The 11032-nt window shown below is 34.8% G+C and overlaps 1 protein-coding gene across 1 annotated transcript; it reads left to right on the forward strand.

Annotated features, from left to right (window-relative positions):
• The first annotated feature begins 5236 nt into the window (after positions 1-5236).
• Positions 5237-10334, forward strand: LOC104247458 (GDSL esterase/lipase LTL1-like). Its single transcript, XM_009803484.2, has 5 exons — positions 5237-5540; positions 6138-6265; positions 7011-7253; positions 8563-8815; positions 9931-10334. The coding sequence occupies exons 1-5, from the start codon at positions 5309-5311 to the stop codon at positions 10158-10160; spliced, it is 1086 nt and encodes a 361-aa protein (XP_009801786.1). The 5' UTR covers positions 5237-5308; the 3' UTR covers positions 10161-10334.
• Positions 10335-11032: the final 698 nt, after the last annotated feature.

The following is an 11032-nucleotide window of genomic DNA, read 5'->3' on the forward strand; positions in this document are numbered from 1 at the left end:
ACTGTGAGACTCATGTAACCTAGAGCTCTGATACCAACTTATCACGACCCGGATTTTCCACCATCGGGAGTCGTGATGGCGCCTACTGATGTGAGCTAGACAAGCCAATTATTGAACAAATTACCTTTTTACCCACTTTATACTCTTTAACATTTTGTAAAACAATAACGTGTAAACAGCAGAAATTTAGAATAAGCGGAAGAAAAGCAATAAAAAAAATATCTGAACATGTGCTAATACAACTGTTTAGACCTTAACCACCCAGAACTGGTGTCACAGTGTCACAGACGATCTACGATTTTCTACATACAAAGTCCGAAAAATAAATAATACATTGTTTCTGAATTAAGGAAATGAAACAGGAATAAAGGGATAAAGGGAGACGCCAAGGCCTGCGGACGCCTGCAGGTCTACGTTGTATCTCCGCGTGGACTGAAGGTAGCCACCCAATCTACGGTCTAAAAGCTGCTCCGGGATCTGCACATAGTGCGGAGTGTAGTATCAACACAACCGACCCCATGTACTGGTAAGTACCTAGCCTAACCTCGGCGAAGTGGTGACGAGGCTAGGACCAGATTACCACATAAACCTGTGCAATTCAACTATATATAGTGGAAAGGAAGAACATAAATAAACAGTCAAATATGGGAGGGGTAGCATGCTGCGGGGGAGATATCAATTTAGAATAGAAAAACAACAGGTAATTGAAGGAAACAGTAAATCTCGGATATCAACAAAGAACCAAAAATCAATAAGTGCACGACATCACCCTTCGTGATTTTACTCTCGTCCTCACCAAAGCAATCAAGTAATGAAAATGTGCACGGCATCCCCCTTCGTGCTTTTACTCTCGTCCTCACCATATAATTAATATAATCGGCACGGAATGGTACATCGTGCGGCACGACATCACCCTTCGTGCTTTACACTCTTTTCTCACAAATCATACACGGCATCACCCTTCGTTCTTTAATACTCTCTCACCAAAACAATACACGACATCACCCTTCGTGCTTTAGCATTTTTTCTCACCCAAACAACAATCACAAATAATAGGGCAAGGGAATAAATAAAATTATAATAAGAATCCCGGAAAGGGAACAATAGTTCAACAATCAAGTCCCGACAAGGGAATAACATCAAAAGAAGCATCAACATCCCGGCTAGGGAGATAATATCAAAAACAACGAATTCCATGCAAGGAAGATAATATAATGATTCTCTTCTCTTTTTCACTTTTACTTCACAACTCACTTCACAACTTTAAGCCAATGCTCTAAAAAGTTCAATTTTTACTTATACTTTTACATTTCATTGTACAACTTGAGCCAACGCTTCTCAATGTTCAAATGTCACAATTACTTCCATAAACTTTGCCCAACAATAGAAATCATCATCAAAGCATGAATAATACAACGAAGCCATAATAATCACAATATAAGACTCACGTGCATGTTTGACACCAACGTATAAATACTCGTCACCATGCCTATACGTCGTACTCGACAAATACCACATAGCAAATAGGACTCGACTCCTAATCCCTCAAGCTAATGTTAGACCAAACACTTACCTCGAACTTTCATGGCCAACTCAAGCCTTAAACAAGGTTTTCCTTTTGAATTTGGCTCCAAATCAATTGTATCTAGACATAATCGACTTAATAACATCAATAAATGCTAAACAAATGCAATCATAATGCTTAATTATAGATTTCCTATCATTCTTCCCAAAAGTCAAAAATCGACCCCGGGTCCGCTTGGTCAAAACACGAGGTTCGAACCAAAACCCGATCACTCATTTACCCCACGAGCCCGAATATGTATTTAGTTTCGAAATCCGACCCCAAAATGAGGTCTAAATTCTATTTATACAAAAAGCCCTAACTCTACCAAATTCTCTAATTTTCTACCTTTAAGAACATGATTTAGGCCTAGAATTCTAATGGGTGTTAATGAAAATTGAAGAGAATGAGTCTAAGATTTCATACCTATGAATTTGTGGTGAAGTTCTCTTTCAAAAATCGCCCAATTTGGAGCTTGGAAGAAGAAGTTATGAAATTTGGGTTTAATCCCGTATGTATTCTGTTTTGTTTAAATGACTGGGCGAATTTGGTCTCTGCGATCGCAGACAAGGGAATGTGATCGCATAGGGTAAAGGGGACTGGGCATTGCGATCGCAGACAAGACTATGAGATCGCATAGAAGAAAATGGATTCCCTTCCCAGGCTTGGTCTAACACATTGCGATTACGGAAGAAACAATGCAATCGCATAACAATTTGTGACTTCCCAGAATTTACTATACGCGATCGCGGAGGGACCTATGCGATCGCATATACAAAAATGGACCCCTAAATCGCGAACCTTCCTATGCGATCGCATAGCACAAACACCTGGACACCAGCAGACAGCAGATCCTGCAATTTTTCCTAAGTTCAAAAACCTCCCGAGACCTATCCGAAACTCACTCGAGCGCTCGGGGCTCCAAACCACACATGCACACTACCTCAAAAATACTCTACGGACTTACTTGTGCATTCAAAATCACTAAAATAATGTCAACAACTATGAATTTAGCATCAAAATCATGAAATTTCTCAAGAACTTCAAATTTTCCATTCTTCTCAAAAACGATCCGATTCACGTCGTTTCAAGTCCGTATCTTACCAAACTTCACAGACTTATCTTAAATCACATATATGACCTGTACCGGGCACCGAAACTAAAATACGGGCCCGATACCATCAAGTTTTAATCACAATTCATTTCCAAAACTCATAAACAATTTCAGAAAACAATTTTCTTTAAAAATTCATTTCTCGGGCTTGGGACCTCAGAATTTGATACTGGGCATATGCCCGACTCCCATATTTTCCTACGGACCCTCCGGGACCGTCCAATCAGGAGTCCGGATCCGTTTACCCAAAATATTGACCGAAGTCAACTTAAACTCACTTTAATGCAAAATTCATCATTTTTCACAGATTTTCACAAAATGTCTTTCCGGCTACGCGCCCAGACTGCGCACGCAATCAAGGTGATGCCGAAAGAAGTTTTTTTAAGACCTCGGAACGCAGAATTCACGTTTAAAACAAGTGTTATTTTGTATCTCATACAACTTACACTAGTTGTATGAGGCTCTTTTTTGTCTCACAAATTTGTGGACACCAATCTTACACTTCTGGGTCCACAAAAATTTGGATCCACAAAACTATGAGACAAAAAAGTTGCCTCATACAACTAATATCAGTTGTATGAGACACAAAATAAAATATCCTGTCATATTGGGTAAGTCTTTTAGCTTTATTTGCTGAAAAAGAGGCAACCACAGCCAAATTTTAAGAGTGATGTATAATTTTAGCCACTTTTAAAAATAATACTAGTCAAAAAATATATTTTTTATACATATATGATACAAATTTATATACTTTTTGACTAACAAATGCGATTAGTTTTGGCCCCGGCTAATTTTGTATTTTGTCCAATTTTTAAATGGTTCATAACAAGAAGGATCTGTTAAATACAGATTTTTGTTTTACAAACATGCTAAAAGAAAACCTAGTGATCAAGAAATGAGAATTCAGCTCATTATGTTTTACTCTACTATTTTTTATAAATATTTAAATTATTAACTATTGTAGCTTAGATTAATTTTCTGTAGTCTTCATATATGAAATTTTACTTATAAAACTTAGAAAAATTTTATGTCAAAATTCACAACTGAAAATTAAATAGCTTAAATAGCTCTTCTCGATTGTTTTTGGCCAGCCTCAACTGCTAAAAAGCGACAGGTTGAAAATCCAATTCAACAGTCGCATTCAACTGTTTCTCAAGTGTCCCCCCCCCCCCCCCCAACTGCACTAAACTTTCTACACTGAGCTCGCAGTTACGCTGAATTCTAGAGATGATGTAAGGCGTTAAATAGATACGGAGTTGAGATTTGAAGCTTACGAGTTCTGTATTTGTACAAAACTTACAATTCGTTTTAGTTACGTACTTAGTTTGCAATCAAATATTTATACAGATTTAGAAATTTTTTGAATATAAATACAAGATCTAAACAAAAGATATTGGATTCGTCCGAATCATGAAGTAATATTGTAGCTTCACCACGGGCCCTAAGGTCTCATCATCTCTGTCTGTACTGGCTGTCAGCAGCTGTCTTGCAGTAGCTCTGAGCGATAGAAATGTGTAATTAACTAGAGAACTGATAAGAAACTTATTTCAATGTTTTCAACTATTTTAATTGTGGGATCATAAGACGCTAATAAGAAACTTAAGAAGGATTGGATCATTCATCTGAATCCACCTTGGAATTTATAGTGCTAAAGTTTGCACTAGTCACTAAACTGGACTAAGAGCATTGCCCATTACTTTTCCACTGTTCACGCAAGCAGGTCAAATTGAATATTGTTTTTTTCTTGAACCGATGATTCATCGAAAGCAGTCTCTTTACCTTTATAAGGTATGGGTAAAGTCTACGTAAACTTTACACTCCCAGGCTCCACAATATGAAAATATAGGTATATTAGTTGTTACTGTGTTGTTGTATGCAAGCTGGTCAAATTTAACACCGTCAACTAAAAAAAAGGAAATAGAAGTCTATCAAAAGTAATAGTGTCACACTTAAGATCTACACTTCTGCTGAGAGCAAAATTTGAGCCACTTTTGTCATAACACTACATATTTCATTTATATCGAGATGATTCAACAATTTATACATATCTAAAAAACTATTTTATTGGCATAGTAATTATTCTATATATGTTGAAACACCTTCAATAAACATTGCGTCGCCCCTGAACTGAGTGCTACTCCTTAAGTTTTTGCTTAAGGCTTAACCAAATTCTCTAGGCGCTGCATGCACAGTATTTTTTGCACAATTAGTTACTATTGCAAGTTAAGTCAAAAGTCATGAGTTCAGTTGATCAATGCATTGAACTCAGCTCGTTCTGAAATTGTTCTCTGGTTGATAAGTCTTAAGCAAATGTATGTGTAGCTAGGTTTTGCAGCCATTAACGGCTTAACTTGAAGCACGTATAATATAACATCCGAAAAATTTCCTTTAAGGCAAATTTGTTAATCTTGTTCTTTTGCTATGTTGGCCCCCATTTTTACTCATTTTCATGCTTTTGGGAGGCTGTCCATTTAATACACTTCAACCAACCAACAATATAGCAATCCAAAGTCATCCCCTCCAGTAGTATAAATAAATGCCTCAATCACTTTATCATTTATAATTCTATAGCAACTAGCAAAAAAAATAGTATACTATACCTTTCTAGCTAGTTATAATATTAGTTCAAAATGCCTAGTCCAATTTTTGCTACTATTTTCCTAGTAATGTTTATTGGAACTTTTGTAACTTGTACTGAGGCTCGTGCTTTCTTTGTATTTGGTGATTCACTTGTTGACAATGGAAACAACAATTATTTACTAACTTCTGCAAGGGCTGATTCTCCACCTTATGGCATTGATTATCCTACTCATCGTCCTACTGGCCGTTTTTCCAATGGCTTCAATATACCTGATCTTATAAGTAAGTTTCCTAATTCTTTTTTCTATATTATTGTACAAGAGGCGGATTTAGAGCAGGTCCAGCTAACCCCTTGGAATGCTATGTGGGGCCTTCCTCAAGCAATCTCCCTAGAGAGCGCCTTCATCATAGGCTAGCTAGCATAGCAGACAATAAAGCGAAATCTAGGAAGGGGAGGGGAAATGAATGCCAAATATGAAGCAAACCACCTATATACTATATAATATGTCACGATTGTCTCTTTTAAGTGCTCTTGCCTTTTTATTATTACTAGCTAGAGTATACATTTGATCCTATATATATTTGGGGAAAGTGAAACACAAAAAATGATCATATAATTTTAATGTGCTAGCAGGGTTTATTTTTTCTTATATTAAAAAATGGGAATAATGTTAACTTACTGCAGTCATGAGGTAGTAGCTAGATCAGCAAACCTTATATAATTAAGAATTAGGCTCGATTAATTATTTTGAACCCACTAACTCTACATTATAGAATATAGATCACTTGCCTCTACCTTGAACTGTGTTACAAGGAATTTAACAACATTATCTGCGAAAATAATGGAATTATTGTTAATGAAAATGTGTATATGGACAGGCCAAGAGCTTGGTGCTGAACCAACATTGCCATACTTGGACCCTGAGCTAACTGGAGATAAATTGCTCGTTGGAGCAAATTTTGCTTCTGCTGGAATTGGAATTCTTAACGATACTGGAGTTCAGTTTGTAAGTCCAATTAATTAATTTGCACGTCCTAATCTTCTTTTAAGTCGACTTAAAATTATGGTAAAAAGAAAATATAGCAGGATATATGCAATATGTTATGTCTATTTTCTAAGGAAAGGTATGCATTTATAGTAAATGTTGGTTGGTAATCCATAAAAGAAAGTAATATATGGTATTACCTCCATCCGGTTTATGTAATGTTTGACTAGGTACATGATTTAAGAATTTTTTTTTTTAAAATTTGTGCTCTTAACTCACCATAGCTATTTATATAGCTATAAATAATCTCATTAGAAGTAAAATAAAAAGTTTAAAGTTAAATTATTTTCAAAATATAGAAAGATTTTTTTTTTTGACAGACTAAAAAGAAAAGTGTGAATCATACAAATTGGGATGTAGGAAAGTAGTCTATTTTGAGTTTACTGTTTATACATTGATGGTCTACACATATTTATACAATCATATCACATATTTCTACTATGATCATAACCGGCAACTTGATAAAAATGATAATCTACTATAATAGATTAAAGAACAATAACAATGGGAATTTTTTTACCCTGTTCGTGTATATGACTTAAATATGTTTATTTTTTGTTCATTGCCTCTGTTGCAAACCAAACCATGCAACTGAAAAGGAGCAATTAATGCACTTTCTTGTCAAGTTAATTTTTGTACATACTCGTTGACTGGAGTGAATAATTAATGAATTAATTTGGTTTTGTTTAAATTATTTTTGTGGTAGGCAAACATAATAAGAATTTCCCAGCAACTACAAAACTTTGAACAATACCAGGCTCGAGTGAGTGCTCTTTTAGGAGAAGAACAGACACAGATGCTAGTAAACAAAGCTCTTGTTCTTATTACTTTGGGAGGCAATGACTATGTCAACAACTATTTTTTCACACCACTTTCAGCCAGAAGACTTCAGTACAACCTTGAGGATTTCTCTGTTTATATTATCAGCGAGTATCGGAAGATTTTGATGGTAATAAACACATCTCATATTTCCTTCTGCTCGAATTATGTATACATTTATGAAAAAATATATAAACAGTATGCGTATAAAAATATTATAGTAATGTCCCTTCGGAGATGGTCCAGTTGGTTTGGAGGACGGTCATCCATACAAATGACTTGGGATCGATTCTCCCCTCAATGTCTTCTGCATTAGCCTGTCGCACAAGGCTTGCCTGGTGCGGTTTACATCCCATGTGTGATTTGCAGGCTAGTACACAAGGAGGTTTATCCAGTGCGCACAAGATGCTCACCCGAAGGACATAGGCCGTAGGGGTTGCAATTTTTTCTGGGGTTCCCAAAACAAATATTATAGTAATTCTGAACCTATTGATTCTAAATTTTAGATTTTGTGCTATGTGTATTGGTACTCGTCAAGAATACAAAATTTAAGTGCCTATTAGTTGTTAGGAAAATGACTTTCTTAGATCAAATTTAGTTGTTTAACTTTTAACTACAATGTAGGGTCAGATTTGAAGACTTGTCTACTGATTGTACTAGTGCTAAGGAAAAACATAGATTCCATTGAATTACGATTTAACAAAAAGGACAGAAGAAACAGCAAAAGGTGAATTTTCCTAATATATGATGTCATTAATGTCACACCTAAACCTTTGCCAATGTCGGTATGTAAACTTTATCAATTATATATAATAACAATAATAAACACACACAACTATTTTTGTCATTAACATTATTGCTTAACTTTATCTACTATAACACACTATAAACATTTAATTCATTGTATAACCAAACCTCTCTATAATATCCTCGTTTGTTCCGATATTTTTTTGTTACTATAATGAAGTGCTGTTATAGATGACATCATATATTATAGCACAATATAAAAATCGATTCCAAAGAAAACTTGGCTTTTAGTGAATGACTATTATATAAGGATATTGTTATAGAGAGATTTGACCACAGTGGTAAATTTTTAAGCTTTATCCTCCATATATGTAGGCAAAACCTACCTATCAAGGTACCTAACTTTTTTTTTTGTAAGAGGGTAAACCCGCAGCCGCTATTTTCGTGCGCACTGGGTAAACCTTCCTGTCTAATAGCCTGCAAATCACACATGGAATGTAAATCGTATTAAGCAAGCCATCCGTATTAAGAAGGCACTAAAGGGGTATTCGATCCCAAGTCATCCGTATGGATGACCGCCCTACTAACTTTATTGTTATAGTGGTAAAATTCAGTGTGATCATATATGAAATCCTAAACCCATAGCGGACATCGACTTATTTGAGACGGAAGCGTAATAATTATTGTTGCAGAGGCTGTATGATTTGGGAGCAAGAAGAGTGTTGGTGACAGGATCTGGACCATTAGGTTGTGTCCCATCTAGTCTAGCCAGCAGGAGCACCAATGGCGAATGTGCAGAGGAGCCTCAACGTGCTTCTGCTATTTTCAATCCTCTCCTTGTTGAAATGATTCTAAGTCTCAATCAAGAACTTGGCTCTGATGTTTTTGTTGCTGCTAACGCTGTGGATATGCAGAACGACTTCATCAGAGATCCTCAAGCCTTCGGTATGAATTCTTTTGTTTCTATATTTTAGGTTAACTTTGCGTACTAACCAGTGGCGGAACAAAAAATTTATATGCATATATACTATAACTCCCCTTGATTTTTTTGTATGTTCACTTTTATATGTTTTGACATTCCAGGCTCCGCCGCCACTAGTACTAACAGTGTATATTGAGATATCCACTATTAGTGGCGGGGGCAGGATTTCAACTAAGAGGGTTCAAAAAAGAAAAAAGGTCAAAAAATTAGAAGAGATTGTAAAGGGATTGAACCAATAACCTCACAAAGGCTTTGAATCCCCTTAATCACTAAGCTATACTTTTGGGATGTGTTTAAGGGGATTCAAAATATAATAAATAGAGATAAAAACAGATTTTGCCTTATATATACAGTATAATTTTTCAACGAATGAAGTTTCCCTAAATCCGCCACTGTCTGCTATGGGTTTAAGAATTTTGACATTATTAATGCAGTTTAACTAGTTATAATAGATTATTTATTCTATTTTCTAAGTTACTATCAAATTCTATTACATAAATATCATGTTATTGCAGATCAATTTAACATGATAGTGTAGAAATATCATACATTACTGTTAGTGCACATACGTTGAATTCATTTGCAATAATAAATAGTAGTTGTTTATAACAAACATATTTTGATAATTTGAAAAATATAAGTAGTAAACAATTACTACATAACACGTTAAATTATGCTGACAATATAAAAATTCTTTAATATGTTGGTGTTTATAATTTAAACTCAATTTTGGTTAGATCTAATTTCTATACAATGATAATATTAAGAATTCTTACACAATTAATGCATTTAAACTTGTTGTATTAGCTTTATGTCTTATTTTTCATGTTACTAACCCCACATGTTTTGGATGATTACATGTTGTTATATATCTTAGATATCTTAGGCGGCTTGATAATGTAGAAATTCTTTACGCTATTAGTGTAAAGAAGTTACACTCTTATTAATTTGAGCTTAACTTCTATAGCCTACTACTACGGGTTAAATTGCACTATAGTATAAGATTATTTACCCTTTAGGATTAACCTTCATATGAATGAAAATCATTTAAAATCACCATTGTTTGTTCACTTCACAGGTTTTATAACATCAAAAGTGGCATGTTGTGGACAAGGGCCATATAATGGAGTTGGAATTTGCACAGCTGCATCAAATTTATGTCCAAACAGAGATCTATATGCATTTTGGGATCCTTTCCATCCAACAGAACGTGCCAACAAAATCATAGTCCAAACAATTTTTACTGGTTCAGACAAGTACATGACACCTATGAACTTAAGCACAATTATGGCTATCGACTCTCTGTAGCATGCACCTGTGACTCATGAATCCAATTATATATCTTTCTTTTTAATTCTGAGGTTGTCGATTTTTTCCAGTTCATGTTTTAACGTTGCTAACTAGTTGAATGCTCTTTCTTGATTATATTTATTATTGTAATTTTTTATATATTTATATATATGATGAGTTAAATAAGGGATATATGAGATGTGTTTTTGTCTCTTATATTATTATGATCAAGCATATAAGCAGCTGCACTAGCTTTAGCTGTGATGTTGGAGACATTTATTTCTTTGTACATTGTGCTTTTATCTTTGAGTCTACTCCTCTTAGCTTTATCGAAATAAATTAAAGTACATCAACCTAAAAAACAGAAGTAAACAGAAAGTAAAAAAGAACAGAGCTTGATTGGAATACAGTAAATTTAGACGATTATGTGAATACAATCGCAATAATAAACAGACTCATGATTACGACAGCACAATACACTCTGTTTTGGCACCACCCATACACTCTGATTAGTAATTCTAGCCAACCAAAATTCAATCATCTAATTTTTTTTGCTAATGGTGCGAGCCACACTTTCCTTCGCTTTTTTCGGCTTTGTTATCAATGTCAAGAACGAGCTTTGTCAACAAGTAAATCTTGAAATAGTGATTTAAACATTGGTTGACGGAGTTACTCAATACTTATACTAATGTCGAATAACTGACATTCATTTAATTAGTGGATGTGCAGCCTGTTAGTAACATGTATTCAAAACTAGAAAATCAGAAAATGTTAGTTTAAGAAAACAAAACAGAAAAATTTCGAGCCCACAAGTTTTTTATGTGTCCTTAGGGAATTTAATTCTCTCACAGTTGAAGGTTTCGAATTAATTCCTTCCAGGATAGAAGGAA

The sequence above is a fragment of the Nicotiana sylvestris genome, chromosome 6 (genome assembly GCF_000393655.2).
Source record: "Nicotiana sylvestris chromosome 6, ASM39365v2, whole genome shotgun sequence".
NCBI lineage: Eukaryota > Viridiplantae > Streptophyta > Magnoliopsida > Solanales > Solanaceae > Nicotiana > Nicotiana sylvestris.

What these genes read in the sequence shown, in the direction of transcription:
- LOC104247458 (XM_009803484.2), top strand. Translation starts at nt 5,309, where the DNA reads ATGCCTAGTCCAATTTTTGCTACTATTTTCCTAGTAATGTTTATTGGA. An exon ending in ACGATACTGGAGTTCAGTTT is followed by an intron (nt 6,266 to 7,010) that starts GTAAGTCCAATT and finishes TTTTTGTGGTAG; the next exon opens with GCAAACATAATAAGAATTTC. An exon ending in AGTATCGGAAGATTTTGATG is followed by an intron (nt 7,254 to 8,562) that starts GTAATAAACACA and finishes TTATTGTTGCAG; the next exon opens with AGGCTGTATGATTTGGGAGC.